The following is a 14,368-nucleotide window of genomic DNA, read 5'->3' on the forward strand; positions in this document are numbered from 1 at the left end:
GGGCCGTAGGCGAGGGTTGGTGATACAAAACTTGTCAGCTTCTAGGCTTATATTGGCAAGGGGCTATTTGTCCTGGTTGCCTCCGCGAGAAAAATTGATTAACCAGCCGTCTGCCGAATAACCCGGCCAAGACTCGAGGAGAGGGGAGGGGGCGTGGTTTGCAATTGCCCGCAATATGGCGTTGCCATTGTCTCTTCACCATGACGAGGATCGTTCCGTTCTCCTCTCCGATTCCGAGGACGATGATCTGCTCCCCGCCCCCCGCAAGCCACGCGAACCAACAAGATCGAATTCCAAGGACCGCGAGGAGACCATGCGCCAAAAGGTCAAAGATGCGGCAGCCAACATTCCAACCCACCCTATCCCTGCTATGCAGCCAGCCTTCGCCGAGTCATTAATCGAAGCCACCGACAGCCCTGCCGTACCAAAGCCGAAAATTAGGTTCGCGTCACCTAGAGAACGCAGAAATCACTTGCTAGATGGAGCAAAGGGTGCGAAATTACATGGCGAGTTATGGCGACGTCGACCTGGTCAAAAATATCATGAACTCTGGAAACTCATGGCCCAAATATCATTCGGGGTATATCTATTGTTGAACGGAATTGCGAATAGTAATGAGCAGGTGGTTAGCATACTTCAAGGTCATATTGATGAAGTAGACGAATTTCTCGAGACAACATTGGAGGATGTCAACATTGCAATTCAGGATATTCGGGAGCGTATCGATTTCCTGAAGTTACCAATGGAGAATATTGCGACCTTCGAACAGATGCTAGAGGACCGAAATTTCCGTTTGCAAATCGTGAACGGGAATGAGAAGATCGAACATATTATCTCCCGGACGACCACCGCTCTCGAAGCGACGTCCACGGATCTGAGTGAAGGATTAGGAGCGACAAGACATTTCGCCACGTATCTAGGTGATCAGCAAGATCGGACTTGGCGTCAGCAGCGGCCGGATGTTATTGAGATTTTCGATGCTATGAGGGGGAACGCTCAGGGCTGGTATAAGGCCTTTCTTGGATTGCAGGGTACAACATCGACTTTACGCGGCTTGCTTAATAAGCTTGACCGTATGGTAGCTGAGATGAATTACCGTGCCGGCGAAGTGAGCCGAAGGACAAGGGTGAGGAATTCCTTTATCACAATAGGTCTTTGTTGCGAGTGGGCTGACTTTGTAGTAGGCAAGCGTTGCTCCTTTTTCTAACCCAGCAGATCAACCTCCACCAAGGAGTATGTCACGAACTTCCTCAGCAACGCCATCTTCTGACAGGCGCCCACAATTGAAAATTGAGATTTCTAAGACCGCTTCTCAAAAATCCGCGTCTGGCTCAACCGGTACTAGATCGACCGTCATGCTCGTCCAATATAACGCTCCAGTAGAGGCAATGTCGCCTGTAGAACTTGAGGCAGAGGTTATTCCGAGACCCGCTACGACGACTGGGGAGACTCTGAAACCTGTCGAAGAGGCGTCGAAGGCCGAGTCCCCGGATGATGAGGGCCTTTACGTCTTGCAACCACGAACTTATACTCCCCAGCCGCCTGCACCACTACCCTCGCCGAGGGTCCAAGATCCACCGATTGTGAAGCAGGAGGAACCGCAGCCAAAACGGACGTCTTTGCGTGAAAGACTTTCCTTGAAAGGAAGTAATTTGCCTGAGGCTATCCAGGTCCCCCCTCGCAACCCGCCTGAACTTTTGAAGCCGAGATACCTAAATACACAACAACAATCTCCCCGATATCAATCCGTGCACGGATACCAAGGCCCGGACTCTGCTTATGGCTCCGACAATGAGGCCCGGCCACCTGTCCATTCAATGACAGAATATGATGGGATTGAGAGAATACCGCCACCAGTATTTCCTGGTACGACTTTACCTTCTCCGCGATCGGATCAGCAGCATTATTACCCAGTACGAGCAAGTCCTCATTCGCCTTTACAGCAGCGACCGTGGACGGCGGGTACGCATGTGCATCAACGCCATGTGCGCAACCAGCCATCTGCCATGGGAATGAGTACGCTGAGTAACGTAACGACGATTAGTCCGGAACAAAAGACACTGAAGAAGAAACGCAGCGCTTTTGGATGGCTGAAGAAGGCATTTTCGCTTGATGATGAAGAGCGTGCCGAATTTGAAGCGAGAAGAGCTCAACAGGCTCCAAATCCATACTATGAAGGACGAAGCCCGAAGTTCCTAGATGGAAAACGCCTCCCAGAATACAGGCGTCATTAATAACCTAATCAAAAAAGGACGCTGGCGTCGGTAAGCCTTATTAAGGTTTCCCGGCTAGGTGATCATCAATATGCAGCCATTTCGATGGAGCTGCGGAGCCGAATAAGTGGTCATCGGATCTACGATCTAGGATCGATAAGCATCGAGGACCCTGATAAATGAGGAACGCCGCAGTTTATGCAGAACACTTAAATAGCGACAACGTCCTGCTGAGTCATTGACTATCTGTCTGCGCCGCGTTGGCGTTTTGTGTTGAGTTTATTGCTGATCAACCATACTGCATAGCCACATTTGGCTTCTTATCGCTACAGATCTGCTACCATATATGTTCTACATCTTTGATGTTGCACTATGGATTTTATTGATCTGAGATGGCTTAAAGCCTATCGTTTGCTATCGGGACTTAAGATCTACTAATGGAATAGATTGAGATGTTCCGCTACGACGTGGAAATGAATCCCGAACAAACATAATCCTAATGGAGGATTTCGATCCTTCGCGATATCTAAACCTGGGTCCCTATGTCAATTTTTTCACATCTGGCACCAAACGGCGTTTAATGTGTATACACGTGAGGGATGTATGATATGGGCTGCGAACCTAGTGGCATAGCGATGCATTTACGGATGCGTGGAGTTAAAGAGGCGTTAAATGGTTTGGGTGTCATTTATCTATCGCTGTTGACTTACTTAATCGTAGTTTTTAAGCATTTTTTATCAAGCATCCAGTATTCTCAAGTTAAACTATGTGCAACTCACGATGTTTCTATACAAATATCAATCAATCTTCACCAAATATATAAGTCTAAGACATCGGCCTTATTTCATGTGTAATAAACACCAGGAACCTATCATCGCATGGTCAAGGCTAGAACATTTAAGTCAACTGTCTGTTGCTTGTCGAACCGGTGATGTAGGTGTTTCCTGTTCTGGAAGGTCTACACCCCTCCTGATGCATCTGTATTGGTCGCCTTTTTTGGAGGTCTGGCCTCGGCCACGTGTAGGTAGGGGGAGATCATCCGATCTTTTGGGGTTCTTTTTGGTGGGTTGCGTTTTTCTTTCGCTGAAGACTATTATACTAGTGTAGATGTCTAGGAGAGCGGACTTTGTTGCTAAGATTTAGAACGGATCTGAAATCTTAGCGGGTGGAGTTTTGGGTAAGGGAATGCTGTTCGCGATGACTATTTGTGGTAGTTGAGGTAGCGCTGTGAATAAATTGGAGGTTTAAATTTTTTGATTGGTTGGGCTTAGACATTATGTATACGACGAGAATTAAATTGACTATTACGTTTTGCGTCTTATATTGGTATGTAGTGCTCCCCGAGTATATACCCTAACTTAGCATATTGTCCGAGGTATCATGTGCGGATAATATGTAAGGGTTCCCTCATGGCCCCCGTCCGTCTTCGTTCTTATAGAATGGGGAGAGTCGACGCGCCTGGTGTCTGTGTCTTTTTCAGCTATTAAATTAGCGTGGCATTCCTAGCTCGGCTTTCTTTTTTATTTTATTTTAATTTCCTTTTTTTTCTCTGTTCCTTTTTGGTGGAGTTTTTAAGTACATACCTCCTCGTATGGCTTGCGCCTCACTCGCTTATGTGGATTGCTACTGCTACGCCTACAATCCTTGCTCGCCAGCTAGCTACATATAGTGATTCGATTCCTTGGGAAGCACCGCCGGCTAGGTACCTATCTGCAATAATTATAATAACAAAGAAAAGGATCAGGTAAGGGAAGGAGCCTCATTCAACGTCCTTCCTATATTAATTCCTACCTTCTACTATAAACTGTCTTCTTTCCTTTGGTCTGTTATTCAAACGAAAGTCGAAAAGGTCTGTTCGAAATTTGAAGGATATCTATCGGGCAGGGTTGGTGAAGAATAATCGACGATGCCGCGCGTCTTCGCTTTCGGGTCCGATCCCTTCGACCCGACGCACCGCTTCGAAACATCGTGGTTGATACCGCCGTGGTTATTATTTACACTACGGGCTTCATTTGTGAGTTTTATTTTATTTTATTTCATTTACTTAATAACTCGGGCAATGTTTCATGATATATGAATTTAAACTCAAAATGTGCACTTGTTACGGCCACATCCGAGTATACGGATCTACCCGGTTCCGTGGCGGCGGGTTGCACATATCACATCTGCATCACGATTCACATCACATATGACATAACCCTATAATGCCAGCACCCGTAGCCTTATCATCATATCACCAACTCTACAACCGAACCAAATAAGCTAACCACCATCATAGTCCCTCTATGCCTTCACAACCCTCTTCTTCACCCTAGGCTATCAATGCGCCCACGCCGACATAGGCGGGTGCTGGGAAGCGCGCGCCTCATTCTCCTACTTCACCGTACTCACCTACTGGGGTCTAGCATTCTACCTCCTCTTCTCCTCCATCCACACACTCTCCTACATCCTCTCCCCCACCTCCACGCCCCTCCTAAACACCTGGCCGCGCCCCCTCCAAGCCCTCCACGCCCTATTCTACAGCACTGTGACCACATACCCGTTCCTAGTAACAATCGTATACTGGGGTGTCCTCTACCCCTACGGTAGTTCCTGGTTCCCAACGCAGTACCTAGCATGGGGCGCCATAAGCGAACACGCCCTAAACTCATTCTTCGCACTCTTCGAAATCCTAATCCCGCGGACTACCCCACAGCCCTGGATCCACGCGCTATGGTGTATTATCATTCTCGCCCTATACCTAGCCCTAGCCTACGTGACGAAAGCTTCCGAGGGCTTTTATACGTATGATTTCTTGGACCCGGGGAAAACGGGGAAGTTGGTCGCCGCGTATGTTTTCGGTATCGGGGCTGCGGCGGTTATTGTATTTGGAATCGTGTGGTGTGTTGTTTGGGCACGGAGGTGGATTACGGAGGAGAAGTTGGGACGACGTGGTGTTTTTGCGAAGGGGAAGGCGAGGGTGGGGGATATGGAGGCGCATGAGTTGGGTGGTTTAGGTAGGTTTGCGAATAAGTGATTTATATTGCGTGAGCTACCTAGGTATGCTATAGGCGTTTCTGGGTGGTTATCTGTCTGTGTTCTTCCTAGAAAAGCAAGCGTCTGAGAGTGTGGTGGTTCGCATGTTAACGTTATGAGGTAGGTATGTCTACCTACCAGATACCCTCCAACGAGTTAGCGATATGTTGTCATTTGAAAGTATTATATCATTAGTGGGCGGGTATATATAATAACAATATTACATAACCATAATTTTGAGTATATACAGTTTATCCCATCTATGTTTATGGTATAGTAACAGGGCATGCTCTAATGCGCTTGCTTTTCGGGTGTTAAATTGTTGGATATAGGAATACTGCGCGGATATCAACATTTCAAATTGATACCACGCCTCGCCTCTGACTCTCTAATCTCAAACATGACCTGCACACCCACAAAGAACGCCGAGCAAGCGCCCAAGATAAATACGAATCCTATAATCGCCGTTAGTACACACCATCTCCAATAAAAGGGGGAGATGGACGAATAAGAGAGCAAGCTCACCAGAGAAATCCCTAAATATCCCCGCAACAATCCTCTGCAGCCCATCCACACCAACTGCGAACCCGACCAAATTCGCCGTCATCATCATAAAAATATTCGCCACAGCGCCGACGCAGCAGATCATGCGATACGCCGTAGGTCGATTCTCCCAATTGCGCTTCGGAAATATAGCGCCTGCCGCCATTTCAGGCAACATGAAGAATACGACAAGCCAACCCCATATTAGAAGACGCATCTGGATATCATGCCATAGCGCGACGAATGTGAAGACTAAGACGTAGGTAAGAATCGACCTCGCGGCGTCGCGCGAGGTGCGGAAACTAGATCCGCCGAGGGGTACGTATATATAGCGTAGAGACCAGCGGTAGAAACTCCGATGCCAGCTACGCCAGAAGGCGAGGGTGCTCCAGTTGTCGCTGACGCAGCGGATCATGTTTTCGGGCGGGTCGACGCCGTCGATTAGGGACCAGAGACGGAAGAGACGCCAGGGGAGGAGGAGCTTGAGCCAGATTAGGTGTAAATTGAAGAAACTAAGGAGGCTGAGCTGCGCGGCTGTGTAATCGCCCCATATTGGGTTCGCTTTGGAAATCGCTTGTACGTAGTCGTAGTGTAGGATTATTTCCATGGCGAGAAGTGTAAGGGCGAAGCGGATTCCGTATTTGATCGTGCGGGATATCTCGATGGTCGCGGACTTGTAGCGGAGTTGGGAGATGAAGTCGTTGAAGGTTATGATCGGGCCTGTGAGATATAGAGGGGCGTAGATGGTGTAGGCGACGTAATTTCGGAAGGAGTAGTCTTTTGCTTGCGCTGGGATCGATACGCGGTCTCGTTCACTCAAAGCGGTAGGGTCAACTTGTTTCTTCTTAGGAGCATTAGTATATGATCTAATAAGGTGGGCCGTTATGGTATAGGACAACTCACTTCGACGGGACTATAGCTTCTGCGATCTAGACTCCAGTAGTAGTCTAGGTTGAAGCTAATCAGTCGCAAAACGGTGATGTTGAAGAGGATCTCCCATCGGCTCATGAGACCACCGTAGCTATCAAGCCATCTACCCCACGATACCAACGCAGAGCCCGAGTCGAGAAGTGAGTTGTGAACGGGGTTCCCAACAATTGTGACAGCAATATCTCCGAATCGGTACCCTTTGCATAGCTCGTTCGCGAATAGTAGGCCGACATTGCCAATCCATGTTACGGCAGGTATATATTTTCGAGGCAAAGTTGTTGCAAGTTGGTAGTTCACATAGAGTATTAGAAGGATCTTCAGAGACGAAACTCCATGTAGCGCGATGAGGTATATGAACGCAAAGCCAAAGTCGTACGAAGCTCGCTGATTTAGTCTTTGATCCGCCTCTTCTGGTGTTGGTCGCGCGGATTGTTCTGTTATTTTGATCGGGTATACGATCGTATTATAAAGTCGGCGCAAAAGGGGGTGGAAGGTAAGGAGCGCGGCCATATACGGAATGTTCTTTCGAAATGTGCGATACTGGGAATCGGAGACATCCTTCAAGTTGTTAACACACGTTGGGAACGAAGTTTAGGTGCGCCTACGATTTTACGTCCCGGTATCCATCCTGGAATGAGCAAGTATTCATATCTTTTGTATTTGGGATCCGCCGCTATATAAGGAGTCAATTTAGAAGTTCAGGAGGTAGTATCTCGTGGGTAGCGCGGGGCATACGGTTCGAAGCATCGGAAGCTACCCAGAACATGTAAGGTATGAGAAAGCAGAGAAAAATGCCGTAAAAATAGAACTCGGGTGTGTTCCATTTTGACGGCGGGGCCCGACTATTCCACTTGGCAGCACGTTCTTTACTCGCGGCAGTATCATTACGTGATTCTACAACGGTTTTATAAGGCGTGGATGACGAATTTGTAAAGCGAGTGTCGAGGGTATCGAGATCGTAGATATTTCTAAAGAAAGATAAGACCCCCATCGCGAGAAAGAGAAGAGATTAGGCAGATGTGCCTAGAAAAGGAAAAGAAAAGAAGATGTATATGCAAACGTCAAGACATGGAAAGAATCCGAGTATGCGAAATATTACAGCGACAGTAATGATTACTCCCTGAGCATCATGGAATCGCAAAAGGAGAGGAAGAGGACCAATGAGGCCTTAGTTGATTTCGTGTAGTAAGTTTTTTTACAAGAAAAGCACGAATTGACCAAATTGACGATACGAGATCCTGGTCAAGGGAACTTGCGCGAGTGGGGACCGATGGGACACTCAGGGGTGACGCGGGCGCGGTTACACTAATCTTTTAAAGTGGAGAAACAAAGACGGATCGGTGTTGGGGTTGGAGTTCAGGAGAATGAGAATGATTACATAATACATCGGATATGTACCTTCAAGCCATAACATACCGCCTTTACATCATCTACTTTTGCTTTTCACAACTAATACATACATGTATGTTGTATGAAATATATCAACTCCTAAATTCTCTCAATTCCTTTATTCCTAACAGAATATACTCATATAAAAAGCCAGCATACCAGAGAGAAGACTAGAGACAGAATATTGTTTTGGGGTTCCAAGAAACGTTAAAAATATCAGGGGTCATTCTAGCGCTGAGTGAGCCCATCGTCGAGATTGTTTGAGTACGACTATGGGCAAATACAGAGGAAATAGGTCTATTCTATTCCGCCAAAAGCCACCTCAGAAATATGTCAGCCCCAAAAATTGCTGGAACGGGCCATTCCGGTTCTTCGATCTACCAGCAGAGCTCAGAGACCAAATTCTAAAACTCGTAATCCTCGAGTCAGATTCTACAAAATATACTGTTCGTCTCTTCTTAACATGTCAAAGCATCTACGCCGAAGCTGCAACAATATTCTACGAAGAGGTCTACCTCGACAACATGCGTCTTAAGGGGACGGTTGATCCCTTTTTAGCTGGGCAACTTACCAGGGTTGCCCCTCGACAGTATGTGCGGAACTTGACTATCAGATTCCCTATGAATGAACATATCTCCTTATTCGGAGGTACCTACGGCACTGCCTTACGGGAAATGGTAGAAGAAGGCCGACTCCAGAACTTACGACTAGAGGTCGGAAGCCGCTTTCCTTGCTACGAGTTCTGGGGTCTCGAGGAGGATGATATGTTCACGTATGGCAATGTGCGCCTCCCGGATCAAAGAGGGGGTTGGACGGTTGCTTCTATGCCCCTTTTAGTTACGAGGGAACCGTTCCAGACTTTTCTTAAATTCCTGGAAGAGTTCAGAGGTGTGAAAGCCTCTTTATATATCGATGCCAGGGACCATTTGAAATTTTGGTGCCCGTTCCATCGTCTCCCTCCATCGCCTAAGGAATGCGGTGGGGATTGGAGAGGCAGCGCAGCGGCGTTGAAGATCCAGTGCTCGGTCCTAGTCAGGGTCTTCAAAGGAGCGCATCCGGTGGGACCAACCCCTAATAAATGCTGATATCCAATTGATGCGTTTCTGGCTTAACATTGCCAACGAATTTATCTCTTTTGACGGCGAGTTTGATACTAGCTGGGGTTGTTTATGAGAGTATGAATATGATCACGATAATAACGAGCTTCATGTCCGCCTACGAAAAACCCCTCTTATGACGAATGTGGCGCATTGATGGAACCTCATCGAACGAGTGGTGCCGCCAGGGGGTACAATAAATAACAAAAACTCCGAAAACTTTGGAATTGTCATAGGCCTTATGGGATCAATGACCGAGTTGTTGGGATTGAAAAAGGTTGGCCGGATGAATGAATGATAAGCTCTATATCAACTATCGGGCTTAATGACTCGCGGGAAGCCAGGCGTATGCTCTTATATCTGGCGGTCTACAACGATTATCTGGAACCGGACTAGGTTCAAAGGTGCCAATTCATCCAAGTGAGCGACAAAAAACACCCTACAATAAACATGACAATTCATCATTACAATATGAAATGCCATACCGAAAATCCACAAAAGATATGAGACATCGCGAGTTGTTCTTCATTGGTGCTTCAACCCTGGAGCGAGTCGTGTTACGCACTACCGAGTAATATCGTAAATATCCAACCTCCCTGTCCATCCAATCCTTATCTTTGAAATTTGATATAAGAATTAGAACTTTTTTCACCGCCAGTTTTTTCTTGTGATATTTTAGGTGTCTATCCTATCCGGGTATTTACAAAGTAACAAAGCAGCCTTAAAAAGTCTCGCTAGATCGGAACACCCCGCCGTAAAGTTAACGTCTAACGCCTATCTTAAGGTACAGATCTTCCCCAGGGAAAAGCTTCGTACGTCAGATCCCCTAACATTAGCGCATTAGTGTCTCTTGGTCCAAGCTTTATAATACGAACTCCAAGGCATTTTTGGAAATCGCTGTCATATTATTGGATAGTTGCTTACCTAGGTTACTTAGGTACTTCTTACAATACCGTCACCGAAGATTTGTCGCCAGCGACTTCTTTATTTTCAATCTTTTATTCATTTTTATAATTCGGGAGGTACTTGGTTCATATTCAGACTAATTGATTCTGTAGAACCGTTATGCTATAGTGAAGCTTAACTACACCATACAACCGTTTGCTGTCCCGCTTGGTTGCGTTCGGGCGCATTCCCGTCCCGTCGAGTCACAATGAGCCGTGCGGCGGTGAGGCAGCTCAACCTGCTTCGCAATGCTGCTGGCGTGGCATCTCGACGATTGGCAAGCATACGGTCAATTAATATCGTCGGGACGACACCTCGCATTTGGAGACGAGCAGTGTTAAATTCACCATACTCACTACAAACGCGACGTCTGAGTACAGCACCGTCTACCTCTGACAGCAACGAAGATGCGCAGTCCGGAACATACAGTGAAGCCGATCATGAACATGCTGTTATCTCGACCTTCGATTTATTCTCTATTGGCATTGGCCCCTCATCATCCCATACGGTGGGGCCTATGCGTGCCGGTGGTATCTTCGTAGCCGACTTGGTGGAAGCCGGCTTGCTTGATAAAGTGCATAAAATTCGCATCTCAATCTATGGAAGTCTTGCGCTCACGGGCGAGGGCCAGTATGTACTCTCCAATATTTGATTGACCATCATACATTCAACTGTCCGGACCCCAATTGAGATTTCCTTCAAAATCGGGATACTTGACACATACGTCCTGGATTTTTTGAAGTTGGAAATATCTACTAATACTGAACATTTAATAGTATGACACCCTCTGCGCTATTGCTGGGCCTCGAAAGTGCGGATGTGGAATCAGTTGACACATCCTACGTCCCTATCCGCTTCGCGCAGATCAAAGAGGACAAAAAATTATTCTTAGGCCACGGACTTCCGGAGGGTAAAGGTAGGGAAATCGACTTCGACTATGATCGGGATTTTAAATGGGAATGGGGTAAAAAGCTACCCCTGCACAGTAATGGAATGCGCTTTATGGTATTCGATGACCAAGGCATGATGTTAGCGACCAACGACTTTTTCAGCGTGGGTGGAGGTTTCGTTGTTAATGGTGCGCTGTCAACTGCTGCTACAGCTGCGGCGTCGAAGAAAGCTACGGAAAACGCCTTAGCCGATACGAAAGAACTGCAGACGGAAGGGAGTGGAGGGCACCCACTTGATCTGGCTGAGAACTTGTTTTACAAGGAAATTAGACGAGCGGATGCGGCAGGAGACCGAAGAACCGGTTCTGAGATCAAGCCCCTTGATGACGAACCTGCTGATGTGTCGACGGCTCTACTCGAAACCAATTCACAAACTTCGAGCAGACCGCCTGTCACATCCTCGGTATCCGATACTGATGCCGGTGGGACCGACACGGCTTCTCAACAGCCTCGATATGCGTTTCGCGACGCCCGTAATCTGCTGGCTCTGTGCAATAAGCATAACTTAACTATTGCCCAGCTAGTGTATGAGAACGAGAAGGGCCATGGATACACAGACGACGAGATTTATAAGAGGGTGATGCGTATCTGGGAAGTCATGGACAATAGCATTCTCGAAGGTGTTCAAGCGCCCCTTGATACGACATTACCGGGTTCGCTCAAGCTGCATAGAAGGGCGCCAGCTTTATATAAACGGCTAACGAGGGGTCTTTACCCATCGCATACGCAGACTCCCGCCGCAGCACATGCACAAGCGCAGCTATCCGCTCCAGATAGTAAAATTGGTGGGGCGTTATCTCCAGGCAGAGGAGTGGCCGAATTACCGAAATCGGAGACGACGGCACTGAGTCGCAGAGGTACGAGGGGCAAACGCGGTCCTCCCCGTGTACACGGCTCGATATACCACCCTATCATGCCGTCCCCTCCACGCCGCACCACATTCCCAGCAATGGACTACCTTACAGTCTACGCTATCGCCGTAAACGAAACAAACGCAGCCGGCGGGCGAATCGTAACCGCGCCAACTAACGGCGCAGCCGGCATCATCCCTGCCGTATTAAAATACACAGTCGAATTCATTAGCGACGATCCCGAACGCGATATTCTCACTTTCCTCCTAACCGCCGCAGCAATCGGTATGCTCTACAAGCGCGGGGCCACCATCAGCGCCGCGGAAGGAGGGTGCATGGCCGAAGTCGGCGTCGCGTGTTCCATGGCCGCGGGCGCTTTCGCCGCATGCATGGGCGCGACTCCCGAGACCATCGAGCAAGCCGCGGAAATCGGCATTGAGCATAATTTAGGTCTAACATGCGATCCCATCGGTGGACTAGTGCAGGCTCCATGTATTGAGCGGAATGCGCTGGGTGCTATCAAGGCGATTTCAAGCGCCAATTTGGCGCTTAGTAGTGAGGCTGGCACACAGAAGGTGCGCTTGGATGATGCTATTCGTGCGATGAGACTTACGGCTCAGGGTATGCGGAATGAGTTTAAGGAAACTAGTTTGAGTGGGCTGGCGACTAGTGTGCCGTTGAATATCCCGGTTAGTGTGCCGGATTGTTGATTTAAATTATAGGAGACGGGATATACCCGTTCGCGAGCTTCGAGTGTTGTATACGGGACGGGTATGTATTCGAATATAGAGCGATGGACATGATTTTCACGAGATTTTGGGTCTATGATGTCGATCATGTTTATTATACGATACGAGACGAGAAAAGAAAAGCGTAAAACACATAGATTAGACGTTAGATTTCATAGAAGGCGACTTGCACCTGGTCAGGATGTGTTTTCGGTAGAATTTAGACGGCTCGGAGTTACTGAGTTCGTTGACACGCAATCAGTCTTCGCCACGCAATCGTATGCTTCTTTAGTAGATATGTTCGCTTGCTTAGCTTATGGCTTGATCCTATTTTAACCGTTTATTGGAACTTATTTCTGGGCGCGATCGTCAAGGGGCCAGGCATAGTTGAAGTTTGGAACCGTATTTATACGTATTCTTCAAAAGGTAAGGAATAGCAAGGCGAGGAGAGATTTGAACTCCGCAACAAGCGCCAATTATGTGTCTGAGACATGACGCCCGATTTATATACCGCGGGGTAGGACAAAGTAGGATTTTGGGGTGGCTTAGTCGGCCAAGGCATACAGCCCAGGCGGATTCGACCTATAGAATCCTTTTATATAGTTGCCTTCCCTACCACATACTAGCTTTGAGTGGTATTGGACATTGCATTTGTCGTGTTGTGTTTTACGAAGGATTTCAATTGAGAACAACTCATCTGAATTAGCTATATAACGGTTCACCCTTCTTTTCTGCAATAGACGACTAGACGACAGATGATAAGGCATATCATCAGAAACGCGCAAATCATACGACAAAACCACATTCCCACCGCATCATCGTTAGACGAAGAAATATTAAGGGAAATCTATATTTCAGAGATAGGAGCTATGGTCATGGCGAATAACGACGGATTCGAGTTTACCAAACTCGCGCGCGCGGATACCGACGCCGACGATGAGGCACATGCATCCGAACAGGCTCCTTTCATTCGCGCAGAGGACCGTGAGAATGAGGATTTAGAGGCGCAGGCATCATCAGCGCCGCCGGCATACGAATCGCAAGCACCTGGGACGACTGAGACTACAGCGGCAGCGGCAGCAAAGGAAGATCCGCCTACGATCTATAAGTTTCTTGGGAGCATTATGTTCTTGGTAGGAGTCTTCATGACCCTTGGGGTTGCTGCGACTATCGGCATGCTCTTGTTCAAGTTCTTCCACTTCTTATGGGTTAAAATGGGCTTGATTAGTGGTTAAACTGCTGGACCAGCTTGGGATGGGTCGGTTGATAGGAAGATCTAGAGGGGGGTTGGATTTGGCGCTGTTAGATGTATGATAGTGGATGGGATGGTGCGCCATATTAAATCCATCGGAGCATGTTCACGGGGTGGGTATCTGGGCATATGGGCATGGCGTTTTTGAAGTTATGAATACTTACGCGTGGTTGAAAATAGTTGTAAAATACTAAAACTACATGCGTAAATAGAATTTGGTATCTAGTGTACCCCAGATGTGCTTGAACTGTCTCTCAGGAACTGTGTCGTCCATAGGGTTATTACGATCTGATGATGATTGCGTTGCGCTACTTTGGTACCATTATAACTCCTTAGGTTTTCGAGGCGCGAATAAATGCGCAATCCCTCCGAATATCGAGATAAACTTGAGATTTAGCTTAGCAAATGGCGAATATACTAATTTATATTCAGGAAGTGAGCGACTTACTATCTCG

At 47.5% G+C, this 14,368-nt stretch overlaps 6 protein-coding genes across 6 annotated transcripts; 5 read left to right on the forward strand and 1 right to left on the reverse strand.

Moving 5' to 3' along the window:
• Positions 1-175: 175 nt before the first annotated feature.
• On the forward strand, positions 176-2,234 carry F4822DRAFT_434008 (uncharacterized protein; the record flags this gene model as incomplete). The annotated part of the gene is made up of 2 exons (XM_051461933.1): positions 176-1,126; positions 1,185-2,234. 2 exons carry the CDS (start codon positions 176-178, stop codon positions 2,232-2,234), a joined length of 2,001 nt encoding a protein of 666 aa, XP_051309835.1.
• Positions 2,235-3,540: 1,306 nt separating this feature from the next.
• On the forward strand, positions 3,541-5,426 carry F4822DRAFT_59716 (uncharacterized protein). Its single transcript, XM_051463716.1, has 3 exons — positions 3,541-3,957; positions 4,063-4,227; positions 4,492-5,426. Exons 2-3 carry the CDS (start codon positions 4,120-4,122, stop codon positions 5,227-5,229), a joined length of 846 nt encoding a protein of 281 aa, XP_051309836.1. The 5' UTR covers positions 3,541-3,957; positions 4,063-4,119; the 3' UTR covers positions 5,230-5,426.
• A 49-nt stretch (positions 5,427-5,475) lies between these two features.
• On the reverse strand, positions 5,476-7,985 carry F4822DRAFT_418514 (MBOAT-domain-containing protein). Its single transcript, XM_051459537.1, has 5 exons — positions 7,437-7,985; positions 7,307-7,374; positions 6,675-7,259; positions 5,754-6,612; positions 5,476-5,683 (listed from the first exon to the last, which is right to left on the reverse strand). Exons 1-5 carry the CDS (start codon positions 7,690-7,692, stop codon positions 5,577-5,579), a joined length of 1,875 nt encoding a protein of 624 aa, XP_051309837.1. The 5' UTR covers positions 7,693-7,985; the 3' UTR covers positions 5,476-5,576.
• A 105-nt stretch (positions 7,986-8,090) lies between these two features.
• On the forward strand, positions 8,091-9,401 carry F4822DRAFT_59810 (uncharacterized protein). The gene has a single exon (XM_051463719.1). The coding sequence runs from the start codon at positions 8,363-8,365 to the stop codon at positions 9,173-9,175; it is 813 nt and encodes a 270-aa protein (XP_051309838.1). The 5' UTR covers positions 8,091-8,362; the 3' UTR covers positions 9,176-9,401.
• A 542-nt stretch (positions 9,402-9,943) lies between these two features.
• On the forward strand, positions 9,944-12,855 carry F4822DRAFT_59844 (serine dehydratase alpha chain-domain-containing protein). The gene is made up of 3 exons (XM_051463720.1): positions 9,944-9,999; positions 10,246-10,762; positions 10,909-12,855. Exons 2-3 carry the CDS (start codon positions 10,341-10,343, stop codon positions 12,641-12,643), a joined length of 2,157 nt encoding a protein of 718 aa, XP_051309839.1. The 5' UTR covers positions 9,944-9,999; positions 10,246-10,340; the 3' UTR covers positions 12,644-12,855.
• Positions 12,856-13,319: 464 nt separating this feature from the next.
• On the forward strand, positions 13,320-14,166 carry F4822DRAFT_59794 (uncharacterized protein). Its single transcript, XM_051463718.1, has one exon. The coding sequence runs from the start codon at positions 13,417-13,419 to the stop codon at positions 13,894-13,896; it is 480 nt and encodes a 159-aa protein (XP_051309840.1). The 5' UTR covers positions 13,320-13,416; the 3' UTR covers positions 13,897-14,166.
• Positions 14,167-14,368: the final 202 nt, after the last annotated feature.

This window comes from Hypoxylon trugodes (assembly GCF_022578975.1).
Source record: "Hypoxylon trugodes strain CBS 135444 unplaced genomic scaffold F4822scaffold_10, whole genome shotgun sequence".
NCBI classification, from domain to species: Eukaryota; Fungi; Ascomycota; class Sordariomycetes; order Xylariales; family Hypoxylaceae; genus Hypoxylon; species Hypoxylon trugodes.

Coding starts and splice junctions, on each gene's coding strand:
- F4822DRAFT_59794 (XM_051463718.1), top strand. CDS start 13,417: ATGATAAGGCATATCATCAGAAACGCGCAAATCATACGACAAAACCAC.
- F4822DRAFT_59810 (XM_051463719.1), top strand. CDS start 8,363: ATGGGCAAATACAGAGGAAATAGGTCTATTCTATTCCGCCAAAAGCCA.
- F4822DRAFT_59716 (XM_051463716.1), top strand. CDS start 4,120: ATGCCGCGCGTCTTCGCTTTCGGGTCCGATCCCTTCGACCCGACGCAC. Junction 4,228..4,491: donor TTACACTACGGGCTTCATTT/GTGAGTTTTATT, acceptor CCACCATCATAG/TCCCTCTATGCCTTCACAAC.
- F4822DRAFT_418514 (XM_051459537.1), bottom strand. CDS start 7,692: ATGGGGGTCTTATCTTTCTTTAGAAATATCTACGATCTCGATACCCTC. Junction 7,260..7,306: donor GGATACCGGGACGTAAAATC/GTAGGCGCACCT, acceptor AACAACTTGAAG/GATGTCTCCGATTCCCAGTA. Junction 6,613..6,674: donor GAAGCTATAGTCCCGTCGAA/GTGAGTTGTCCT, acceptor GCTCCTAAGAAG/AAACAAGTTGACCCTACCGC.
- F4822DRAFT_59844 (XM_051463720.1), top strand. CDS start 10,341: ATGAGCCGTGCGGCGGTGAGGCAGCTCAACCTGCTTCGCAATGCTGCT. Junction 10,763..10,908: donor GCGCTCACGGGCGAGGGCCA/GTATGTACTCTC, acceptor AACATTTAATAG/TATGACACCCTCTGCGCTAT.